General features: G+C 37.8%; 1 protein-coding gene across 2 annotated transcripts in view; it reads right to left on the bottom strand.

The window, feature by feature from the left end:
* Nucleotides 1-26,517, bottom strand: part of LOC129732258 (paired box pox-neuro protein) — a 104,480-nt gene that overhangs the window by 63,939 nt on the left and 14,024 nt on the right. The window contains exon 2 of one of the 2 annotated variants that reach the window (XM_055692959.1): nt 4,735-4,829. In XM_055692959.1, the coding sequence (XP_055548934.1) occupies nt 4,735-4,747 (13 nt within the window). In that variant the 5' untranslated portion in view covers nt 4,748-4,829. The remainder of the gene's footprint in view (nt 1-4,734; nt 4,830-26,517) is intronic. The other variant, XM_055692960.1, reaches the window with a different exon arrangement.

Genomic DNA, 26,517 nt, shown 5'->3' with positions numbered 1-26,517 from the left:
GGCTAATTGGGAAAGATACAAAACTCATATTGAGAGAAATTTCAATAATGAGCTTGATTTGCAAAACGAAGTGAGTATTGATTCCGCTTTGGAGGCATTAAAATGTGCAATTGTTGATGCCAGGAATTATTCTGTTCCAAAGGCTCAAGTGAAATTTGATTCATCAATAATTGACGAAAATCTTCAACTTCTAATTCGTTTGAAAAATGTCCGCAGACGTCAATATCAATGTTCTCGTGACCCTGTTTTTAAAACTATTTATAAAGATTTACAGAAAGAGATTAAGCATAGATTTACTCTTCTGAGAAATCAAAATTTTGAGACTAAAGTTGAAAAATTTAAACCATATTCAAAACCATTTTGGAAGCTGTCGAAGATTCTTAAGAAACCTTCAAAGCCTATTCCAGTTTTAAAAAATGGTGAACGTTTTCTTGTATCCAATGAACAAAAGGCTCAAAGACTTGCTCAGCAGTTTGAGAGTGTTCATAACTCAAATTTGAATTTTGTGAGTCCAATTGAAAATGAAGTCACACGTCAATTTGATTTAATTTCTTCCCAGAATTTTTTACCTGCAGAAATAATTGAAACTAACTTGAATGAGATTAAATCAATTATTAAAAATTTCAAAAATATGAAAGCACCTGGTGACGATGGAATCTTTAATATAATTATCAAACATCTCCCTGAAAGCACTATGGAATTTTTAGTGGAAATTTTCAATTGCTGCTTCAAAATTGCATATTTTCCCAAATTATGGAAAAATGCAAAAATTACTCCAATTTTAAAACCGGATAAGAACCCAGCTGAAGTTTCAAGTTATCGACCAATCAGTTTGCTTTCTTCAATAAGTAAACTGTTTGAGAGAATTATTCTTGACAGAATGATGTCACACATTAACGAAAATTCAATTTTTGCAGATGAACAGTTTGGATTTCGCCATGGGCATTCCACTACTCATCAATTGCTCAGAGTTACTAATATGATACGAGCTAACAAATCTGAAGGTTATTCCACTGGAGCTGCTCTTTTAGACATAGAAAAAGCATTCGACAGTGTTTGGCATAAAGGTTTGATTGCGAAATTGCAAACTTTTAATTTTCCAATTTTCCTAATCAAAATTTTAAAAAATTATCTTACTGATCGAACTCTGCAGGTTGTCTATCAGAATTCAAAATCTGATAGATTTCCTGTCAGAGCAGGTGTACCTCAAGGTTCAGTCTTGGGTCCAGTCCTGTACAACATATTCACTTCAGATCTTCCTGATTTGCCTCCAGGATGCACAAAGTCATTTTTCTGCGATGACACAAGCATTTCCGTAAAAGGAAAAAGTCTTCGTGTCATATGCAGTCGATTGCAGAAAAGTTTAGATATTTTTTCTTCCTACTTGCAAAAGTGGAAAATCTCTCCCAATGCTTCTAAAACTCAAATGATAATTTTTCCGCATAAGCCTAGGGCTTCTTTCCTCAAGCCAAACAATAATCACGTTGTCAAGATGAATGGGGTTATTTTAAGTTGGTCCGACAAGGTTAAGTACTTGGGACTAATTTATGATAAAAAACTTATTTTCAAAGAGCACATTGAGAGTATACAAGCCAAGTGCATCAAATATACGAGATGTTTATATCCTCTCATTAACAGGAATTCTAAACTTTGTTTAAAGAACAAACTTTTGATTTACAAACAAATTTTTAGACCAGCAATGCTTTATGCTGTACCGATCTGGTCAAGTTGCTGTTCAACAAGGAAGAAAACGCTCCAAAGGAGTCAGAATAAAATTCTGAAAATGATTTTGAAGCGTCCTCCTTGGTTTGGTACACTCGAATTACATAGACTTACTGGTGTTGAACCATTAGAAGCTATGTCAAATAAAATTATTAACAATTTTCGACAAAAATCGTTGCAATCCTCAATTGCTACGATAAGCTCTCTTTATAGCCAATAAGTTAGCAATTAAGTTAGTTGTAAGTTTACTTCCCCTTTTCTGACAAGTAGGTTTAAATCCCTACAAATGATAAGTCCTAATTGCGAAAGCAAACAAATCCTAACAATTAAAATTACAAATTTCTAACAGTGTTAAGAAGTCACCATTTGTGATTGGACACACATACTCATTATTTACTAATATTTATCATAAATACTTAAGCTACTAACAAATCCCCCCTTTAAAAAAAAAAAAAAAAAACTATTGATATGTCATGAATTAGTAAGAAGTAAGAAAGCAATAAAGTTTTAATGGCCATAGGAATAAACAATGAATGTTTTTTTGATATTTTAAGAACCCAAGTATTTATTTTGTATATTAGATTTTCATGTATATTTTTCACAAAAAATGCTTTAATTGATTTAAAAAGCAATAAAAATCAGTTCGACGATATAGCCTTAGTTTGCTTCCATGTTTTTTTGGAAATAGGATAGTGCACACTAAACAATGCACTCTAAGCTGTTATCATATCATTTCCCATCATTGACTACGCCACTGATCTCCGCGTCTGGCAGCGACAATACAGTCGGATGCTCGGTCTGACGGAACCATCACTGCTCGGTTGTTGTCGTCCACTCGTTCGGTTGCCAGTTTTTCCACCTCACGCACAATTAATTGACTGGGAAATAGATTTATGCAACACCACCAGTAGCAGCGGGCAGCAGCAGCATATGATCAAGTTGTGTGCATCGCACCCCGATGGACTGATAGCGGGCCTGGATGGGTTGGGTGAGAAAATGACGAATGTGTATGTGGGCCGGAATGGCCATCAACAGCGGGGCCAACATCGTATCGGTCGTCAAAGTTGCATGGAATGAAGGTATGTTTCAACAACTCGAAGGAATTCACCATCGCGGATTTTTCCAGCGTAGTTTTGACCCAGCCCGAGCAAAGACTGTATAGTACCCGCAGCGCAATTAGGAACAAAAAATGCCAATCAAATGATATGGTGCTGGTGTGGTTTTGTCAGTTTATGTCCAGCTCTCTGATTGAAGCCTTGAATTAATTCATCTAGATTTTTTTTCTGCATCTCGCCCGTCGCTGCAATCGCTGTTCTATTGCGTGTTTGTAGTTGAATGGCAACTGGGAATACATAGAGCACACATAAGCAAGTGAATGAAGAAAAAAAACTGAACCGAGACGACGACGACGGCGATGATGATGATGGCGACGAAGACCATTGCACGAGGTATCCTAATCAAGTGGGAACCGTTTCGAGAAGGTGTAAAGATGCTATCTAAAGACCCCGAGGCTTTTGTAACCTGAAACTCAAACCGAAAGCGTAGCGTAATTGGCAGTAAATCCGTATCTAGCGCTGAGGTCCGGTAATCAAAATTAAATTATTCATTTAAAATTACCTAAGAAACCACAGTACACCAGTGACGGGCCCAATATTCCCTCCGGAATCATCCGAGCAGAAAAACGAAGCTCTAAGGTGTTTAAGCATTTAATTTTACTAATTAAGATAGAAACAAACAGATTCGAGCCCAGCGCAGCCCGGTCCCACAGAGTCGGTGTGGTAAAGAAAGCGAAGCGGTCAAAACAAACTGGTAAGGGCGCAATAAAACGCAGAACCGAACTTGGTTTTGTTGGTTTTCGGAAACTGAGGCTCAGTTCTAACCGGGATTGAGGTTGTAACGCTTTGATGACTCCTGCACCAAAGTAGTGTTTAAAAATGTTGCGACAATCACTTCTCGGGAAGTGGTTTTACCATGAGGGGTCAAACGGGAACCTGTTTCGAAGTTGAACCGAAACAATCAAAACATAAACAGCAATCGTTCAAATTGTTTTGAATTATATGTTTGAAATTTGGAATAAAATTGGATAATGGCAATCACATATCATTAAGTCAACAGATAGATAAAGTAGCAGTTTAATTTTATCAAAGCATTACAGAGCCTCGTATGCAGGGCAGTAATCTTGCGTAATCTGGACGTCATGAAATCCAATCGATGCAGCTTTCAATGATCTTTCTGTAGCTTCTGATTGCATCCAGTCGCGCCTACTTCAAAGCCAGCAGCGAGAGAACTGTTGGGAATCACGACCGAACAACGAGACGCGTATCACTTGAAACCGCCAGAAAGTAAAATTCTTATGAAAAAAACTCACACAAACAGCTGTTTCATTTTTACCCCGGTCGGTTCCACTGTGCCCAATCAATATGCAATTGCGGCTAATGAACAGCATACCACGCGCAGGGTGAAACAACAACATTTTTCTTCACGGACCTTAACCGCACTTTAAGGCAGCCACTTTTCAATTATGATGACCATCGGCATCGACAAGCGTGGTTACCGGCTTCGTCGTCGTCCAACCAGGGCTAAGCATGCTACTGCTCGTACCGATTGTAATCAAACCATGAGAACGGTAATGCAGTGCGCGCCTTTCCAGCAGCCCGGTGCAGCCACCGAAGCGCCAAATCCAATACAGTTTCCCACTAAACTAATATTAAAGTCGTAGGAAAAAGGCATATCTAAACGTTCTTTATGGGGCAGGTCTATAATCTGGGGATAGCGATCGCGCTTAAAAGATAACAGAAAACGGCAGCTCCGACGGGGCGAGAAATGGTGCTCACCTCGAAGCGGTGTTAATTTGCGCTCTATCATCAAGTACAGCAGGGGTAATTATTGTCAAAGTCCTGATTTCAGCGTTCGCAATGCTTTTTTGATATCGATATCACGAAGTAGCCGAGTGAGACTGCGAAGCTAACTCGATAAAATTATGATGATAATCTAACGATCGTTTCCACTTACCGGTGTGTGGCATTTCTTCGGCTGCACCGAGAAGTACTTATGCGGGCGGTAGGTACTTGCACTGTAATCGAAATCCCCGTCGGCGAGAACTCTACCTGAAACGAAACAGCGAAACGAAAGGGGAACTTCATTATTCAGATTGCTCTGCTGGCCGGGGCGCTCCTCCACTGTGAGCAAGCTGTGGAGAGGGGGCGCATGGTAAATTGTTTTAATTTATTCAAATGGATATTTGATGGGAATCATTAGGCTTTCAACGCTTCGTCTAGGCTTTGGGTGGCACCGCGCGTTCGGCGCTCCAGTGGAGTTACAATTAGCTTTGGTTGAAAAAGATCAGGCACTCTGGCTGGAGAAAGAAAAGTATGCACTTGCAACTTGCAAGTTTCTCAACGTCGTTTTGCTTCAGAAATAAACTTTTAAGTTTAAAAATTCAGTTTTCAAAAATTATTTTAACTGGGCAATGTTTTGATATCATATTTTAGAAAACGTTCAATCCTTTCAATTTTGACGCAGAATTTCTTCTCTAAAGAAGTTCCACTACAGGGGTGTTGAATGAAAATTAAGAAACGGAACAGGGGATCGAATTTGTCCAATCTCAAATGTTTATAACATGGTTAGTTTTCAACGGATTGCCTTCGTTCTTACAGAAATCGATTGGAAAATTAGTTACGCATTTGCCTCAATGCGGAAAATGTAATTTGCTTATGCAAACTATTGTACTATTAAAAATTTTCGAGCCTTGTTGAAACGTAGATTTCGATCAAACAGAACTGAGCTGCATGCATGCGATTCAATACTGCTTTTTCTAACTCGGCCGACACAACAATATGCTTATAAGTGCGTCGGCCAACATAGATCAGAGTCAAATGACCGATTTTTTGGATTAAAATCCTATTAAAGAAATTTATGAAACAAATCTTTTTATTATCGGATGGTGTAACGGACGGTCACATCTTAGCAGCAGCAGTAGCACTTTTCTACTTTTCGTTCCTGTAAGTGTCGGCGATCGCTTCGTGGGCTTTATAAAAGTTTACTTTCGGTTCAAACAAATCATTTTACTAGAGGATGGTCAGACCTTAGCAGCAATTTCTGATCAACTCATTCGATTTTAGATGAACCAACGAGCTGTTCTTCTCAGGACAACCGAACGTATGATTGAAGATTGAACAATTTTCTCTGCTGGGTTTACGCTAGCATTGTAGCTTGCAACTTTGCTGTTTGAACTTATTAAGTAGTTCGCGGTGGCTTTCCTCACAACGATTTTGAACAGCTTTACTGTTGAAATGTAATAAAGTGCAACGCAGTTAGTTAGGGTTCTGGGTAGAATCGTCTTTAGCAGCCAAAGAGATAAATAATTGGCTCAAACTTTATCAATTCTTTGACGTCAAAAATTTCAAAAATTGATCGAAAATTGATCGAAAATTGGAAATTTACATTTAAAAGTCGAAAGTTCACAGTTAAACATAAAAAATCATGAACCTGAAGTTAAAGGTCAAAATTAAAACTTGAAAGTTGAAGGTCCGAAAAAAAACATAAATCAAAATTCAAATAGAAAAAAATAAAAGTAGAAATCAAATGACAAGGCAAAAATCAAAATCAAAAGTGACAAGTTACATGTCCAAAGCCGAAGTAAGCAAGACGGGGGCCTAGCGTGAATGGTCACGTCTACGCCAACCACGCCCGACGCATGGGTTCGAATCCCAAAGCCGACGTAGGCGTCGATGGTTGTGGGTTGGCGTAATCCACTCACAACCGACCCAACTGGTCTTAATTCAATCCTAGCCGACATCGGGAGATTTTCTGAAGCGAAAAATCTCTTAGATCACGCCTTCCATCGCATGAGGAAGTAAAGCCGTTGGCGCCGGTTCGTTAATCAACGGATCGTAAGTTAGGGTCCTGGGTGGAGTCTCCCGGGCGTCGGTGATTGGCACAACAACTGTGGCGGAACAAGGCCGACGGATAATAAGCGAGAATAAAAAAAAATCAGAAGTAAGCAGCCATAAGTTGTAAGCTAAAACTCAAATTTGAAATATCAAAAACCAAAAGTAAAATTTTTTTTTTTTATTCTCGCTTATTTTCCGTCAGTCTAGTTCCGCCACTGTTGTGGCCAATCACCGACGCCCAGGGAGGCGACTCCACACCCAGGACCCTAACTCACGACCCGTTTATTAACGGACCGGCGCCAACGGCTTTACTTCCTCATGCGATGGAAGGCGTGATCCCAGAGATTTTTCGCCTCAGAAAATCTCCCGGTGTCGGCTAGGATTGAATCTAGACCAGTTGGGTTGGTTGTGAGTGGATCACGCCACCTCACAACTATCGACACCTATGTCGGCGGTGGGATTTGAACCCAGGCGTCGAGCGTGGTTGGCGGAGACGTTACCAACCACACTAGGCCCCCGCTCAAAAGTCAAAATTCTTAATACTAAAGTCAAAAATCAAACATTTATGACAAATTCGATTTCGCGGTGTTGCTACTTTCGGACTAAATTTTTTTTACACTGTAACTTTTTTTTAACTGTCCGGACTACACTTTCTCTGTCTCGGATTTCACTCGAAACAGAGTAAAAAGTAGAGAGCAAAGAGTAAAGAGTAAAGAGTAAAGAGTAAAGAGTAAAGAGTAAAGAGTAAAGAGTAAAGAGTAAAGAGTAAAAAGTAAAGAGTAAAGAGTAAAGAGTAAAGAGTAAAGAGTAAAGAGTAAAGAGTAAAGAGTAAAGAGTAAAGAGTAAAGAGTAAAGAGTAAAGAGTAAAGAGTAAAGAGTAAAGAGTAAAGAGTAAAGAGTAAAGAGTAAAGAGTAAAGAGTAAAGAGTAAAGAGTAAAGAGTAAAGAGTAAAGAGTAATAAGTAAAGAGTAAAGAGTAAAGAGTAAAGAGTAAAGAGTAAAGAGTAAAGAGTAAAGAGTAAAGAGTAAAGAGTAAAGAGTAAAGAGTAAAGAGTAAAGAGTAAAGAGTAAAGAGTAAAGAGTAAAGAGTAAACAGTAAAGAGTAAAGAGTAAAGAGTAAAGAGTAAAGAGTAAAGAGTAAAGAGTAAAGAGTAAAGAGTAAAGAGTAAATAGTAAAGAGTAAAGAGTAAAGAGTAAAGAGTAAAGAGTAAAGAGTAAAGAGTAAAGAGTAAAGAGTAAAGAGTAAAGAGTAAAGAGTAAAGAGTATAGAGTAAAGAGTATAGAGTAAAGAGTAAAGAGTAAAGAGTAAAGAGTAAAGAGTAAAGAGTAAAGAGTAAAGAGTAAAGAGTAAAGAGTAAAGAGTAAAGAGTAAAGAGTAAAGAGTAAAGAGTAAAGAGTAAAGAGTAAAGAGTAAAGAGTAAAGAGTAAAGAGTAAAGAGTAAAGAGTAAAGAGTAAAGAGTAATAAGTAAAGAGTAAAGAGTAAAGAGTAAAGAGTAAAGAGTAAAGAGTAAAGAGTAAAGAGTAAAGAGTAAAGAGTAAAGAGTAAAGAGTAAAGAGTAAAGAGTAAAGAGTAAAGAGTAAAGAGTAAAGAGTAAAGAGTAAAGAGTAAACAGTAAAGAGTAAAGAGTAAAGAGTAAAGAGTAAAGAGTAAAGAGTAAAGAGTAAAGAGTAAAGAGTAAAGAGTAAATAGTAAAGAGTAAAGAGTAAAGAGTAAAGAGTAAAGAGTAAAGAGTAAAGAGTAGTAAAGAGTAAAGAGTAAAGAGTATAGAGTAAAGAGTATAGAGTAAAGAGTAAAGAGTAAAGAGTAAAGAGTAAAGAGTAAAGAGTAAAGAGTAAAGAGTAAAGAGTAAAGAGTAAAGAGTAAAGAGTAAAGAGTAAAGAGTAAAGAGTAAAGAGTAAAGAGTAAAGAGTAAAGAGTAAAGAGTAAAGAGTAAAGAGTAAAGAGTAAAGAGTAAAGAGTAAAGAGTAAAGAGTAAAGAGTAAAGAGTAAAGAGTAAAGAGTAAAGAGTAAAGAGTAAAGAGTAAAGAGTAAAGAGTAAAGAGTAAAGAGTAAAGAGTAAAGAGTAAAGAGTAAAGAGTAAAGAGTAAAGAGTAAAGAGTAAAGAGTAAAGAGTAAAGAATAAAGAGTAAAGAGTAAAGAGTAAAGAGTAAAGAGTGAAGAGTAAAGAGTAAAGAGTAAAGAGTAAAGAGTAAAGAGTAAAGAGTAAAGAGTAAAGAGTAAAGAGTAAAGAGTAAAGAGTAAAGAGTAAAGAGTAAAGAGTAAAGAGTAAAGAGTAAAGAGTAAAGAGTAAAGAGTAAAGAGTAAAGAGTAAAGAGTAAAGAGTAAAGAGTAAAGAGTAAAGAGTAAAGAGTAAAGAGTAAAGAGTAAAGAGTAAAGAGTAAAGAGTAAAGAGTAAAGAGTAAAGAGTAAAGAGTAAAGAGTAAAGAGTAAAGAGTAAAGAGTAAAGAGTAAAGCGTAAAGAGTAAAGAATCAAGAGTCAAGAGTTAGAAGTGCATTTAATATTTATTTATTTATTTGTACAATTACATTCATCTGACAAAGATAAGTCTTAATGAATAATAAAAAAAAACCAGCAAAAATTTCACAATCTTCTATGAGCATCAAGTAGCCGTTGACGGAACGTATTCATTGGTATGTCGAAGTCAAAAAACTCGAAAACATTACGAAACGGTGGCATATAACACCAAATTGGATCATGGCAACCATATAGTCGATTCCGTGGTTCCAGATATAGGGAACTCCTTTGGCGCAGCGGTCTTTCAGGGGTGTATATGTTTAGTTGAGCCAATATAGCTGGACAGTCGATGTAGCCAGTCAGTAGTTTAGCAGCGAACACAGCTTGGGCTATTTGACGGCGAACCTCAAGCGGTTGAATACCAAGAAGACGACAACGGTCCTCGTATGATGGCAGGTTCAGTGGATCTTGCCATGGGAGATAACGAAGAGCATAGCGTACGAATTTTTTCTGAACCATTTCAATTCTGTAGAACCAGTTTGCATGATATGGGCTCCAGATAACAGAATTAGATTCGAGAATCGATCGCACTAGGGCACAATATAGTGCTTGAAACATAACGAGTCACGGAATTCATCGGCAACCTTGAAAATGAACCCCAATCGACGGTTTGCTTTGGCGATAATGTTGTTATAATGGTTCTTGAATGTCAGCTCGCTATCTAAGTACACTCCAAGATCTTTCACGCACTGTACACGGAGAAGGTGTTGTGACGATATGGTATAATCGTATTCGATAGGGACACGCTTTCTATTGAATGAAATTATGTTACATTTTTCAACACTCAATGTTAAGCAGTTTGTTGCACACCAAGCGTAAAGAGTCAAGAGTCAAGAGTCAACAGTGAAAAGCGAAAGTTATTTAGTCCATAGTCAAATATCAGAGGGTAGAAGTCAAACTTCAAAAGCCACAAGTCCAAAGTCGAAAGTCGAGTTAAAAGTCTAACGTCTAACGCCCACCGTCAAATGTTAAAACGTCAATAGTCAAAAGTCACAAGTTAAAATTCAACAGTCAAAAGTCAAAAGTCAAAAGGCAAAAGTAAAAAGTCAAAAGTCAAAATTCAAAAGTCAAAAGTCAAAAGTCAAAAACAAAAGTCAAATGTCGAATGTCAAATGTCAAATGTCAAATGTCCAATATCAAATGTCAAATGTCAAATTTCAAATGTCAAACAACAAATGTCAAATGACAAAGTATAAATGTCAAATGTCAAAAGTCAAAAATCGAAATTCGAAAGTCGAATGTCGAATGTCGAGAGTAAAGAGTCAAATGTCAAGAGTGAAGTGTCAAGAGTCAAATGTCAAGAGTCAAGTGTCAAGAGTCAAATGTCAAGTGTCAAAGGTAAAGAGTCAAGAGCCAAGAATCAAGTGTCAAGAATCAAGAGTCAAGAGTTAAGAGCAAAAAATCGAAAATCAAAAGTTGAGAGTAAAGAGTAAAATGCAAAAAGTCAAGAGTTGAGAGTCAAGAGTCAAAAGTCAAACGTGAAAAGCCAAAGTTTTACAGTCCAAAGTCACAAATCCGAGGGCAGAAGACAGAAACCAAAATTTAAATATCAAAAATCGACTGTCAAAAATTAAGAATCGAAAGTCAAACTGCACAAGATAAAAGTTACAAAAGACAAAACTCAAAAGTGAAATTGAAAAAGTCTAAAATCAAAATTTAAAAATTCAAAGACAAAATTTGAAAGACAAAAGTTTACAATCAAAAGTCAAAAATCAAATATCAAATTCAAAATTTAAAAATTAGTAGTCACAAGTCAAAAATTGAAAGTTAAAAATTGAAAGTCAAAAATTGAAAGTCAAAAATTGAAAGTCAAAAATTGAAAGTCAAAAATTAAGAGTCAGAAATTAAAAGTCGAAGTTAAAAGACTAAAATCCAAGTCAGATGTCAAACATCGAAATCAAAAAGTAGAAAAGAAAATGATCCATTAGCCTTTTACGCATCAAGTTTTGAAATTCTTCCTGAAACTGTTCATTTCTTCCTAGCATTTCTATCGACCGGCCCTCAAATCCACTAGGCCATAAACAAACTCTCCCGACATACCACAAACTGTACGCCTTTTAGTTTCGGTGACCATAAAAACGCATTTTCTTGCCATCACACACCCGTGCCGTAGCCGGGGTGACCTCCCCGAAGTAAACCAAAAGTGTAGTGATAAATATTAATGAAGATTCAAGGTTCAACAACCATATCCTTGCCGGTGATAGCCGTGGAGTTAACTTTGCACCGCAGTTCCTACGAATCGTGCCAGTTCCCGAACGGCTATCCGTAAAAGGGTGTTGATTTACATAAGCATATCCTAGCTGAAATACGCAGTTACCAGCCCAGGATTGGGAGTAGGTAGCAGTTCGTCATCTACGGGTCAGTTGACTCGTGCATGATTAATAATACTAAATCAATCATAAAAATGAAACTTGAAACCGTTTGTATACAGATGGGTTGGTGAAATCCAGCTCAGTGTTTGCTCAGAGTTCATTTTTATTGCTTTTTTGTATAATAATGATGTTTGCACAAAGTTCTCCAAGGCGGAACTAGGTAAAAGCGTATAAATTACTTTCGTATGCTGATTTTTCTTTTCTTTTTGAATTAGAAACGCACACCGTGCCATGGTTGGAGTAGAACCATTTTCACGTCACGAATCCTTACGAAAGCCGTATATTTTTGTAACAAGCTACATACTTAAATTTGGGCGAAATTAAGACAAACACAGTCTTAATGGCTAACCGAATCGAGCATCACGTGAACGAGCGTGCGATTCGGGCTAAATTGCAAAATTTGTTAACCAAATCTGCGTACAACCCGTCGGAACCGTTTCACTATTAAAACGTTGCGGAAAATCAGCAATTGTGTTAACGAGGCCCTAAAAGATTCTTTGGAGCCGTGGCGAGCGTTACGGCGGAACCGCAATTATTATGGGACTCCGCATAACGCTAAAATTAATGTGATTGCCTCGCCACGGGACGCACGCTCTGAACAAACATCCCCCTTCGTAAAATTTAACTAACCAACTACGTGCAATTACTGTACACTGAAACAAATTCGTTTAATTCTATCTAGTTTGATAAAACATGATTACGAATCCTCTTCAGTTATTTAACTTTAGGGCTCAATTTTCTCGTCCCGCGCTGAAAAAAAGAATAGAAAACTATCTTAACGAACTTATTTTTTTTACAGTGCTCAAAGCGAGAAGTTCTTGTTCGGCTTCACGCTCTCTGTTTCCTTTCCGGACATTTTTTCGCGACTTTGGGACCGAAAATACAACGATACCGGTCATGGTATTTTCCTCCGCTAAAATCATACACGCGCGACCTCATCAAAATTCTACTGGCGCCGGAAAGCAAACACACATCCCACTTGAGTGGGGGTAGAAGAAAGACTTGAGTTGTAGACTCGAACCAAGGGCCTAGGTGTTGGAACAAACGCGTGAAAGCATACCAAATTGTGAAAAGGTTCGTTTCCTCCGGCAGTCAAAATAGTCACTCCGTCCTCCAGAAAAAAAGGGGCAAAGCGGGCAGAAATGACAAAATCTACTCACCTTTTATGTGCGGTACGCATATTTTCTAGAACATTAAGCAGCGAGCCTTACGTCGTCTTATTGCCTCCTAATCCGCCGCACCACTAAGCCGACGTGTTTTGACACCCTAGCCAACGGTTAGTCACCTTAATTTATGCGCCTTAAAAGGCGTTAATTAATGAAATTATAATATTTTTACAGTGGATTGCCGGCGCTCGGGTTGCATAATCAGGAGTTTTTCTGTTTTAGGTGCGTAGTTTTTTTCTACGCTTTTAGAAGGAAGCTGCCGTAAAGCTTCGTTGTGGAGCATATAGTTACGGAAGCAAATGCGCGAGTGAAGGGCAGCAAGGTTACGGATCAGTTGACATGCTAGTGTTTTGACACTTTGCTGACAGGTGGGCTGAAATGACGAATTTGATAGAGATTGAGTGATTGTAGGAAGGAAAAAAACAACACTTTCACTTAGGTTTTGCCTTCTACCTAGTTTTGAGCTTAAAGTTGCGGGATACTCAAGTTGATAAATAAACAAGGTTGCATATTCAATTTTGAGGTGCTTTTTCGCCGCGTACCGATAGCTCGCTATACAAGTACAATTTTGACAATGTATGACAAACTTGTAGTAACTAAGTAGTACTACAAGTTTGTCGAATAGTGCAATGCTGTAACTCTTATACCGGAAGTGTGAGAGCCCATATTCAGTGCAATATTCAGCCAATATTCGCGGTGAATATTTTTATATTCACCGCGAATATTGGCTGAATATCCCACTGAATATTGGCTCTCACACTTTATGCGTATGAGTTAGAGCACTGCTTTCTTCGACAAACTTGTAGCAATACATATAAACTGCAAGTTTGTCGTACATCATATTTCAAAGTTGTACCTGTGGAACGAGCTATCGGCAAGCGGCCAATCGAATGGAATTGACGCCCCAAAATTGAATATGCAAACTTGTAAATAAACAATACCACCTATTTTAGGTTTAACGTATCCTTTGATAATAGCAAAATGCATTAAATTCATAGATCTTTGGGAACATTCATATATGACGTAGCTTTTTTTAGCTTTTTGAATCCCCCCTACCTCATCCCCTAACGTAGCATTTCGTCACAAAATCAGACCACCCTCTAGACAATTACGTAGCTTTATAACCCCCTTGACAACTTTATTTACGAATTTTATTATCAGAAACAAAAATTGTAGGTATCGTAAAAGAACAAGACAGGGCGTGATAGTAATATAAATGACCCTAAACAGACAATTTCTCAGTTTCATATTAGTTACGTAGCTTGGCTTGATCCCTCACCCTCCCCCTCGTCACATTTCGTCACAAAACTGCAACACCCCCCTCCACCCCCCGCTTCAACCCTTCGAATGCTACTTCATTTATGGATGTTCCCTTTTATGGATGTACAATTTTCTGACACTGACTCTATTGGGCAATTGTCTTACTAACCATATTCATGATTGATACACCTACCCCAAATATGTTTTTTTCATATCTCAGCGAAACTTTTAAGATGTTTCAATACTCTGGTTTTCTCAAATTCGTTCTGACTACCATAGTCGCGACAATTTATGAAAAGATTATTATGAATCTATGCCTATGTGTGCAAACGTAGATATAACGTCAAACAACGGATGGTATGACAAATTGTTCTGGCTATAAATCCTTTAATTAAGAGTTTCAATCAAAAATTTTAGCTTTCTCTTCTCGGAAATGTTACAAAATAACTTCTCAGTATCTAGGATAGGAAATAAGTTTTACTGTGAAAACCGTACACAACCGTATGCGCAGATAGGCGACAAACGATAATATTCGTAGTGCAAAAGTGCTTTTCAAATATTTCAAATAGCCAGCCTGGTACAGCTGAATCTAGTTTAGTGATATTCGATTACTTCTCGTTAATTTAATAAAGCGTATTGGGTGCGCAAATAAGTTTTTGCGGTTTTTTATAGAAAAATGCAATTTTATTTATGAAAAACAGCTACCCATAAATCATTCAAGGTATTGCTTTTTCCAATCCTTCTGTCAAAGCTCAAATATTATTACGGTAACAGTGTTCGTCTCTTGAGGTTAGCTACGAATCAAGCCATTTTTCGATGTCGAGCTGGTGATCGGGCTTGTTATTCTCCTCAATATGTGAAAACAGCAGAGTGAATATTCACTGCTCACTTCTTGCCCAGCAAGAGCGCTGCGAGTAACAATTTTTTGCACCACACTGCTTTATTCCGCCAACCACGCTCGACGCCTGGGTTCGAATCCCACCGCCGATATAGGTGTCGATGGTTGTGAGGTGGCGTGATCCACTCACAACCAACCCAACTGGTCTAGATTCAATCCTAGCCGACACCGGGAGATTTTCTGAGGCGAAAAATCTCTGGGATCACGCCTTCCATCGCATGAGGAAGTAAAGCCGTTGGCGCCAGTCCGTTAATAATCGGGTCGTGAGTTAGGGTCCTGGGTGTTGAGTCGCCTCCCTGGGCGTCGGTGATTGGCCACAACAGTGACGGAACTAGACCGACGGAAAATAAGCGAGAATAAAAAAAAAACAAAGAGCAAGCATGCGTGGATTAATATTGTTTCCAGTTATGAGCTGCAAAGCAAAGAACGCGAATTGTGTGTAATGTTCTTTCGTGTGAGAGAGCTCACACCAGTTTATTATCTCTCTGGAGACTTATGTCAGATCCCACCGCGGTATTTTTTGCACACAATTCAGATACACACGATTTGCTGCTCTCTTTATATTCTCTTCATATTCTCGTACACGCTAGTGATTCTTAAAAAAGAAATGACAAGCCTGGTAGCCGTCACATGGAACCTATTCCGACCAGGCTTCTGATTGGCTGAATCAGATTTTTTTAAAACGGTTACTTTCACAATGTAACGCCGTGTTGCCGGAGACTCATAATTTAGCTATTATAAGTTTTCATAAAAAAATGATGCAAGAGTATTCAAGAAACATTCCTGTGCTTATGTTTCCGGCATTTTTCTCGAAACAATAAAATTCGTTTTAAATTCTTTTTTTTTATTTGCAAAATTTGTCAAAACTAACTTACTAACTAACTAACTCTGACAACAACGCTGTGAAACTTCTCAAAAAAATCCAACGGGGATGACGACCATTACAAATAAAAACCACGAACGCATAGTTTACATACAATTGTTTTTTACAATACTTGCATTGTTGCATTCGTCACCACAAGTGCTAAGTACAAACAGAATTGTTTGATCAGTGTTGGATGAAAATTTATAATAATAATAACTTTTCAATTAAGTATTCAATTTATTCCCAAAAGGAGGTTCAATTTAATATCGGATATAACGCCGATCGCATCTGAGTGCTATCCCCGACAGTGGGAATAAAGCAATCTTCTGAAATACGTTGGAAAGCTGTTTTCACATTCAAAATTCGACTGCACATCCCGAGGAAATGTCGGCTAATGTACCTAACCTACTACTGAAGCTGCCCACTATCGCACAAAGGCAGCAACTGTCACTGCTGTAACCCGCTGCCATAGCTGCTGTAGCTAAGTGTCCTTGTCGCTGTCCAGAACTAATATGGCTAATTTAGACAGAAGTAAGCTCTTATATAGCCAAATAGTACATTACTGACTTACTAGGTCTACAATTTTGTCGACCGTGCTTGGAAAAGTAAGCATTTAGCGACCAATCAGAGGTCGCATTCTGTGTTTAACAAGGCTTGACAATTTTCAATAGTACAATAGTTCAAATAATCGAATTTACAATTTTCTGCTTCCGGGCGGATGCATAAATTATTTTCCAGTCGATTGCTGCAAAAACGAAGGAAATCCATTAAAAACTAACCGACTTATTAGTGTATGAAATTGGACATATTTTTCACTTTTTCCGGTTTTAGATTTTCATTTTACATCCCTATGTAGTTGAACTGCCTGAGAGACGTAGTTCTACGTCAAAAACGAGAAGCCAGTTGTTGCATCTTGTCTAAGTTTTTTTCTTATTCGTTATCAAAACTATATCTACTCATCTGTCAGTCGCAATCCCAGTATTTAATTTTTTTTTTTTTGAAAATGTTTTACTTTCAATTTTTGTGTAAACTGTAATTTTTTGAAATTCATGATTTATGTGTGTGTGTGTTCTAAGCAAAGTAAAAAAAATTACAAGTGAAAAAGTGTAAATTTTCACAAGGCGGAGTGAAATTTCGAAACTGGCCTTGCTGAACATGTCGAAATAAAATATAAACGCACTGAAAAAAACAAATTTTTGCTACACCCAACACAAACGGGGAACATTTTGTTACTTTGGTGCAACATTTTATAACTTATTTTGTATTAGACCGCGCATTATACACAAACACTAATAACAAAAAAGTAACAAAAGTTATGACGGCCACACGCTTGTATGTGTTTCTGCAGGAGAATATACAGCCAAGAACCGCAATGCATGTGCTAGCAAGACTTCATTTGTATTGATGCAACGATCGGGTTCATTTCTGTCTCCTTATTCACGCATAATCAGAATCTTACCCGTCAACCTCAAATGTCTAATTATAAACACCACTGTTTCGTTCTCCAGTGTTTACTTGAAATAAAAATATGCAATACCGTGTGACCAGAGTTGCGAATGATGTTCTGGATGGGCACGAGTTTTGTATCTATAAACAGGTCCAAATGAGTCTCTATGAAGCATATTCATTGCGTCTGAAACACGCATAAAGGCAAATGTTTGTGTTTTTCTCTGACGCAGTCTACAAATCGTGATGTGATTTCGAGACGCATTTGAAGTCTTTAAAATCATCAACGGTTGCATACCGTATTGACGGGAAAAAATGCTGCTTGACAGCTCTTGTCATATTATTTCTCTAAACACTTAAAGGATCCATAGGCTTTGTGTCGGAATGGTGAAGAATGAATGTGTTGATGTGTGCACCATCAAGGAGAAGCAGGAGCGAATATTTTACCGAATTCTTTTTCGCGACGGTGCTACACCGTTCCGGACTGCACTTTGCAGCTTGAAAACGAACAGCCAAATGAAACTACACTCATCGCCTCCGTCATTTTTTCGAACGGCATCTGAGATTCACATCGAGTAGTATAGCAATTTGCAGTTTGCTGAAATATATCACTTACTGACTCCAACAGCTTTGAAAGTTTGGTTTGAAAATATGTTTAAGATATGTATGCCCCTGTTTAATTCTGCAGTCAAAATCATTAATCGACAAAATCAATAAAAACTTCAACGCAAAAGTTTCACCACCATTTATCCCTGGTAATGCCTATTAGAACACTTGGGCAATATTTCTACTTCTAGTAGAATTTTGTTCTGTCCCTCCAGTTAATGTGTATCGCATAAACGTAAAATATATTCCTAAAGCGAGCTTAATAGTTGTGAGAATTTTCTGATCCTCATCCCCAGCACACAGTTGCAGTTAATTAATGAACTGGATATTCACGCAGCATCGGAACCCATTTGCTCGGAAACGGAGCTAAGTATGGCAGCTTTGCTTGCCGACATGTTCACATTCCGATCGAACGTTGAATGATCAGCGGCGTTAGCTTGATTGCTTTGTGGTTCGAATTACAATTATTGCAAATAATTACCCTACTTAGGCCAAGACTTAGACTTGCAATCGATTTGAGCGTTTCAGGGAAACTCGTAACATTCATCCCAAACCAGCTTCCAAGCGGAATGAATGAAACTAGTAGCCCGCGGATGGTTGGGTGAAATTCTACGAATTGTAGTGGATGTAAATATGATATTTCATTCATGTTCAACAAAGCCAGTCAAAGGTTGAAGATTCTGGGTGATGGGCTAATCGTAAAATGAACAGTCGAAAAGCGTCCACAAACATCAACTTGCAACGAATCTTCCTTTTACGTTTAATGAAATAACAACGACGACGGAGGAAAAAGACGGCAGCGCGGACATTAATTTTATGAATGAAAATAAACTGGTCGAACCCGCGGGTACATGTACCTAACTGCCAGATCAGGAGACGGAAAAACAATTAAAAGTGTGTTGTCTCCCGCGCGTTGAAGAGGTCGTTTCCTACGGGGATGGTCAATGGGAAGCCGAGGTTGAACCGAAACGAGAAGTAACGGAGCACCCATCGTGTTCCCTTTCGTGATGATCGAGTATTGAAATGGACAAGCGAGTTTAAGCAATGATATAAACGCGTAAGAAATCGTAAATGTTTATCTCTTGTCCGATTCGAGGAGCCCGAAGAAACCTTTTTTGTCCGCTGACTAAATACGACCGTGGATTTCTGTTCTTTGTTGCCGGAGTGAATACCTCCAGGTCAAAACTGACACGTTTCGCATCAGATTGTTGTACACCTTCTGTACAAACATGCACAGATGAATCTAGAAAAGGTAGTGTTGTGACAAAGACAGAGGGAATAATTTAAAAGGATTGCTTGTTACTTGGTTTTAATTATCTTTTAACGACTTTTTTTTTTTAAGGGGGGGATTTGTTAGTAGCGTAAGTATTAATGATAAATATTAGTAAATAATGAGTATGTGTGTCCAATCACAAATGGTGACTTCTCAACACTGTTAGTAATTTGTAATTTTAATTGTTAGGATTTGTTTGCTTTCGCAATTAGGACTTATCATTCGTAGGGATTTAAACCTACTTGTCAGAAAAGGGGAAGTAAACTTACAACTAACTTAATTGCTAACTTATTGGCTATAAAGAGAGCTTATCGTAGCAATTGAGGATTGCAACGATTTTTGTCGAAAATTGTTAATAATTTTATTTGACATAGTTTCTAATGGTTCAACACCAGTAAGTCTATGTAATTCGAGTGTACCAAACCAAGGAGGACGCTTCGAAATCATTTTTAGAATTTTATTCTGAATCCTTTGGAGCGTTTTCTTCCTTGTTGAACAGCAACTTGACCAGCATAAAGTATTGCTGGTCTAAAAATTTGTTTGTGAATCAAAAGTTTGTTCTTTAAAAAAAGTTTAGAATTCCTGTTAATGAGAGGATATAAACATCTCGTATATTTGATTCACTTGGCTTGTATACTCTCAATGTGCTCTTTGAAAATAAGTTTTTTATCATAAATTAGGCCCAAGTACTTAACCTTGTCAGACCAACTTAAAATAACTCCATTCATCTTGACAACGTGATTATTGTTTGGCTTGAGGAAAGAAGCCCTAGGCTTATGCGGAAAAATTACCATTTGAGTTTTAGAAGCATTGGGAGAGATTTTCCACTTTTGCAAGTAGGAAGAAAAAATATCTAAGCTTTTCTGCAATCGACTGCATATGACACGAAGACTTTTTCCTTTTACGGAAATGCTTGTGTCATCGCAGAACAATGACTTTGTGCATCCTGGAGGCAAATCAGGAAGATCTGAATTGAATATGTTGTACAGGACTGGACCCAAGACTGAACCTTGAGGCACACCTGCTCTGACAGGAAATCTATCAGATTTTGAATTCTGATAGACAACCTGCAGAGTTCGATCAGTAAGATAATTTTTTAAAATTTTGATTGGGAAAATTGGAAAATTAAAAGTTTGCAATTTCGCAATCAAACCTTTATGCCAAACACTGTCGAATGCTTTTTCTATGTTTAAAAGAGCAGCTCCAGTGGAATAACCTTCAGATTTGTTAGCTCGTATCATATTAGTAATTCTGAGCAATTGATGAGTAGTGGAATGCCCATGGCGAAATCCAAACTGTTCATTTGCAAAAATTGAATTTTCGTTGATGTGTGACATCATTCTGTTAAGAATAATTCTCTCAAACAGTTTACTTATTGAAGAAAGCAAACTGATTGGTCGATAACTTGAAACTTCAGCTGGGTTCTTATCCGGTTTTAAAATTGGAGTAATTTTTGCATTTTTCCATAATTTGGGAAAATATGCAATTTTGAAGCAGCAATTGAAAATTTCCACTAAAAATTCCATAGTGCTTTCAGGGAGATGTTTGATAATTATATTAAAGATTCCATCGTCACCAGGTGCTTTCATATTTTTGAAATTTTTAATAATTGATTTAATCTCATTCAAGTTAGTTTCAATTATTCCTGCAGGTAAAAAATTCTGGGAAGAAATTAAATCAAATTGACGTGTGACTTCATTTTCAATTGGACTCACAAAATTCAAATTTGAGTTATGAACACTCTCAAACCGCTGAGCAAGTCTTTGAGCCTTTTGTTCATTGGATACAAGAAAACGTTCACCATCTTTTAAAATTGGAATAGGCTTTGAAGGTTTCTTAAGAATCTTCGACAGCTTCCAAAAAGGTTTTGAATATGGTTTAAATTTTTCAACTTTGGTTTCAAAATTTTGATTTCTCAGAAGAGTAAATCTATGTTTAACCCTCTAGTGCCCAAGTTAATTTCTAGACGGGTTTCGGTAAAATCACTATGAACGATTATAAACGCTTTTTAAGTATTTATTGAAGCTTTTCAGAACTTCGACCGAAGCCCGCCAAATGGCGGTATTGGGCACTAGAGGGTTAATCTCTTTCTGTAAATCTTTATAAATAGTTTTAAAAACAGGGTCACGAGAACGTTGATAATGACGTCTGCGGACATTTTTCAAACGAATTAGAAGTTGAAGATTTCCCTTAAATAATTGGTGAATCAAATTTCACTTGAGCCTTTGGAACAGAGTAATGTCTGGCATCAACAATTGCACATTTTAGTGCTTCCAAAGCGGAATCAATATTCACTTCGTTTTGCAAATCAAGCTCATTATTGAAATTTCTCTCAATATGAGTTTTGTATCTTTCCCAATTAGCCTTGTTATAATTAAAAACAGAGCTCATAGGGTTTAAAACTGATTCATGTGATAAAGAAAAAGTTATTCGAAGATGATCATTTAACGACTTTAAAATTCTGTAATAGACTGGCAATCATCGCGAAATAATACTTCTTGCACGTTGTGTTCGCACTGTTGCTGTTGCTTATATCTCCAAATTTCACATGCACTTGAGACGGAATAAAACTATTCAACGCAGGTTGACATTTTTGACCACAAAATTGTTGGGTTATGAGCTTCCGTTGGGATCCCACAGCGATTATTCAACCATCGCTTGGAGGTCCCAATAAACTATGTAACCAGTAGCACCACCCGGTCCGTATTAACCCAATCCATCGGACAAGGTCCGTGAACAAAGCACAGCATGGTGCCACGGTGATGGTTACCAAGTAGCGCCCCTAAACCTAATGATAGATGGCCCTATGTAAATTAAAACAAATAGTTATTATCTATTAATGAGAAACGACTACAGCCGGTGTTCCGCAATCAAAAGCGAACACGGAAAAAAATCTCCGCTTCGAGCGGCTTTCTTAATTTGACGAAGAGTAAGCACAGGCAACGTCAACAGCATCCGAGACGTATTCTAATATGATGAGCAAACAGGATGGATCATAAAGATGAGATGAAGTTTCATTTATCGGAAATTTATTGATTTGAGGAAGCAGCATGTCAGCCCGTTAAAGATTATGACTTACCTGGAACTTTCGTCTACATAGAATCGAGGGTCCCACACATGGTGGTGAACATCATTGATGGACATGAGAGTGTCAATGGGATTGAATCAGACCTACGGGACATTTCCGATCGATTCTGCACAGTTCGCGATGGACTTATCGCTGGTCGGAAATCTTATTTACACGGCAGAAAAAGTATTAATGAGATTGGGAGTAGACTCAAATGACGGGTCCCACGGTGGGTTGGAGATTGTTAGATTTTCTGGTATTTTGAAATTTTCCGTCATTTTATAGCAGCAAAATAAACAAATGTTCTATCATTTTTTGCTAACAACCACAGTAAACTAATCCCAGTTACTGAATCAGTAACCATTTATTTTATTCAATTAACCCATTTTAATCTGATAATCACCATCTGTGGTAAGTTTTTCATTGCTTCTAGCAAACCGCTATGTAAAACATACACACCGATCAAACCGGAGATAAGCCTATGAATAACTAAATTCTCACTGTGAACAAAATTCTCAAAATACTGATCAGTGAAACCACAAGAGCTACTATCTAGTGAGCATATCAAACGACAGCCGAGTGTAGCTCTTGTATCGAACTCAGATTAATAAGGTGTAAAGCCGTGGGCCGCCTACGACATCCTCCCTACAACAGAGAACGGCAAATCGGCAATGTCCGCGAGCACAGCCAACAAATCCGCGAACTGCGTGAGAGATTCTCGCACGGACTGAGCTGTGCAGTCGCGCGGCCCCGTATCAAACTTCGCAGCATAGCGAAAACCACTTTTCCGAGCCAACTGAGCTGAACGGTTTGTGCCAACCGCTGTGGAAACGTTCGCACCGGGTTCCCTTCGGGGAGGGAGACTTTTCGCCCAGCTCGGTTGCATCGAGGCGGCAAAAAGTGGTCCTCGCCAAACGATGTCGTTTTAATAAATATTAATGTATTCAAAAAGTGATTTGTAATAAACACTTGTTTTGCGTTTCGATATGCGCGCGCGATTCCGTGCCAAGCTTTAGTCGTGTGCACGGTCCGTAATATACAACTACCTGCACCGGACTGGCGCAGGTCCATGCAATTAGGACTGCTGGATCACTAGGCGAGGACCACCACTTTGCAACCGTTGAAAAAACGTGATGTGCTCCGTTGGCCGGCTGACGGGACACTCGCGAAGGTAGCCCTTTGTGGCGGTGGGCTTTTGGTGCCTTCTGATGTTGTTCACGATTAGCCAGTTTGCGTGCTCACTGCGGCCCCAATGATCACACAGGTGTAAACGCACAAATTGTCGCGAAGCAGTGCACAGTCGGCAAAGTTTTCTCACGCCTGCGACTTTGCTGTCATTTGGATGATGCCATCAGACAGAGTCTTGCCGTCGTCAAATGCCGACGGTTTATCGAGTAAATGCGACATTTTTATGAACTTCAAACGTTAAATAGCAAGCTTGCAATAAATTTTGAAGTCACGACAAATAGTATAACTAATTCTATCATTAAAATCCTTTTTTACAACTAATAGAGTGAAAAGACGTACGTTTAAATAAATTCAGAATTAACATAAAAATCATTTCTCATATTATAATGACTATAGTTTTAACTATACGAAATCATATAACAAAAGCGTAAAGCTACTATGACATAATCTGAAGTGAAATTCATTGGTATATGAACTACTACATCAATCTTCACAGAAACTGTACAACATTTCTCTCAAAATCTTAACATTTTTCTCAAAATGAAACTCTTAGTTGCAATCTCCTGAATTTGTTGCAAATTACCATTTTTTCCAGACCATTTCTAATAGAACTACGTCTATTTTACTATACTGAGGCTCATTCTGTTATGTGTTACTAAATTATATTTACTGCCCTTTGTACTAAAAAGGTAACTGGAGGCTCCCTCAAGGTAGAAGAGTAAATTTCACATCGATCGGTAGTATATAACGATACTGTAGAGTTGTGTACTGCTGTTGGTAATAAAGTACTTTGTAGTGCGAATTTTAGTGAACTTTTTTACTTTAATGTTATGGTAAAAAGTAACCAACGCAGAATACTCAGTTTGCTAAGCGCTACAACAAATTGAGACATTGCCCAGAAAATAGAGTATGTTGATTGATTCCAATGCATTAAAATTGCTTTTTTAAGCATAATTTTTACACTAAGTCTTTCAAGTCTCGGAGTCAACTTGAGGTTCAAATCTCTTATGCGTTTCTCGATGGCTCTGATATATTTACAAATAAAAGTTATCTTGACCTCTTGCTCAAATAACAATTCGATTTTAATAGCATTTGAGTAGCACTTATGGTTTCATTTCAAAAGTAAGTTTTTAAATCGTCACAAATGGAGATGAAGAGTTTTGTATCAAAATATTACAACTTGAAATCTACTTTCCGATCAAGATTAAATGGTCGGGCATAGAAAATTGAATGTATTTCCAAATCACATTTTTAACTTTTGAGGATAAACACATTTAATTATATAGAAAAGATGCAGTAGAGTATTACGCGGTTGATAAAAGTTATGTATAGCAACATTCGACATCCCAATTTCAAATCTAATCAAATAATTCTGGTTAACACAGTTTTGCCTTAAAGCTTGCTTCATTTAGAATTGGAACGATTTTTTGCTCACATTGTGGCTCTCCTGGTGGACGGACATTTCACAAAATGAAAAAAATGTGCACAGTTATTTGGAACATTCATGCATGTCTGCATCTTGGCTAGCTAAACAGCTGAAATTGTCCAGAAATACCATCTGGCGAGTTATCAATCTCCTGAATATATGAATATTGACGCCGATTCGGAAGCCTCGGGCCAATCATCGGAGTGGAACTGTCGACCGTAAACTGCGTGGTAAGATTTTGAAGACCATCAATTCAGTGCTGTCTATAGTATCGTGAGAAGAAATCGACTCCGGATAACAATAAAACAGGATAGTGTGGCCAAAATTCGTGCTCGGAAGCTATACAACCAGGTGCTGACCAAGTTCGACGGGTGTCTTCTGATGGACGGATAGAACCTATGTAAGAGCTGCCCTCAGGCAAATCCCAAGTCAAGAAATTTACTTGGCAACGGCTCGGGGGAATGTTCCAACCAAATTTAATTTTTTGTTGCCGACAAAGTAAAAGACAAAAGTTTTCGTTACAAATAAGACAATGACGTAGAAACTGTTCCCAAGTGTCCCTGTCATTTTAAAACAAAGTCGTTCAACAATGGTATGCATAGAAAGGGGTCCAGTTCATTCCGAAAGACTTTAACCCCAGAAATACTGGGCAACCATGAAGGAGACTCAAAGTAAAGTAAAGAGATGTCATAGACATCAATCAGATGAAGACCTATTTGAATAAGATAGCCAAAACGATGGACGAATGAGGTGTGCGCCGCCTAATAAGCCATATTACAAGAAAAGCTCGAGAATTCTTTCGAAACCGTAACGAATAATTTATTCGTATTTTTTCTCAAAAGTATGAAGAAAATACTTCTACATTTGTGCAAAAAAATATCTTGAATTCAATAATAAATAACTAAAATACACGCAACTGTGGAATTGTGGCTTTTAAACTCAAACTGGAAAAATATACTCTATTATAGCTTTTCACCATTTCATGTGACTGTGTATTCGTCGCTTCTACATTCGCTTACGGGGGAATTTCATTTCAGTCTTTAAGGGGTATACCGTTTTGCTTGAGAAAAAAAGCAAGGTTTAGAAATTTTTTTCAGCGTGAAGCACTTTCTTTTATTGCATAAAAGAAGTAATTCTCTGAAAGTTCAAATAATCAACAACATAAAAAAACACGGTTGGTTCATAAGAAACACCAATTTTTTGTGGATTAGTGGCCGTTTTCCGAAATCCTCTTTTTTTGCAGAGGTTTACGGTGTTTGCGATAGAGACCAGCGGATCAACTGAAATAAAAAAAACTCTTATTATTTCGTTAGTTTAGAAGTATGCCGGGAATCTGAACGATCATTTTCATAAATATTTGAAAACTAAAAAGGTATATAACCCCTTAAAGACTTTACACACTTCTCTCTTCTCTCTTCTCTCTTCTCTCTTCTCTCTTCTCTCTTCTCTCTTCTCTCTTCTCTCTTCTCTCTTCTTTCTTCTCTCTTCTTTCTTCTCTCTTCTCTCTTCTCTCTTCTCTCTTCTCTCTTCTCTCTTCTCTCTTCTCTCTTCTCTCTTCTCTCTTCTCTCTTCTCTCTTCTCTCTTCTCTCTTCTCTCTTCTCTCTTCTCTCTTCTCTCTTCTCTCTTCTCTGTTCTCTGTTCTCTCTTCTCTCTTCTCTCTTCTCTCTTCTCTCTTCTCTCTTCTCTCTTCTCTCTTCTCTCTTCTCTCTTCTCTCTTCTCTCTTCTCTCTTCTCTCTTCTCTCTTCTCTCTTCACTCTTCGCTCTCTCTTCTCTCTTCGCTCTCTCTTCTCTCTTCGCTCTCTCTTCTCTCTTCGCTCT

Source organism: Wyeomyia smithii, chromosome 3 (genome assembly GCF_029784165.1).
Source record: "Wyeomyia smithii strain HCP4-BCI-WySm-NY-G18 chromosome 3, ASM2978416v1, whole genome shotgun sequence".
Taxonomy (NCBI): Eukaryota; Metazoa; Arthropoda; class Insecta; order Diptera; family Culicidae; genus Wyeomyia; species Wyeomyia smithii.
Note: the sequence above shows the minus strand (reverse complement) of the source record. Positions and strands in the feature narration are given on the sequence as shown.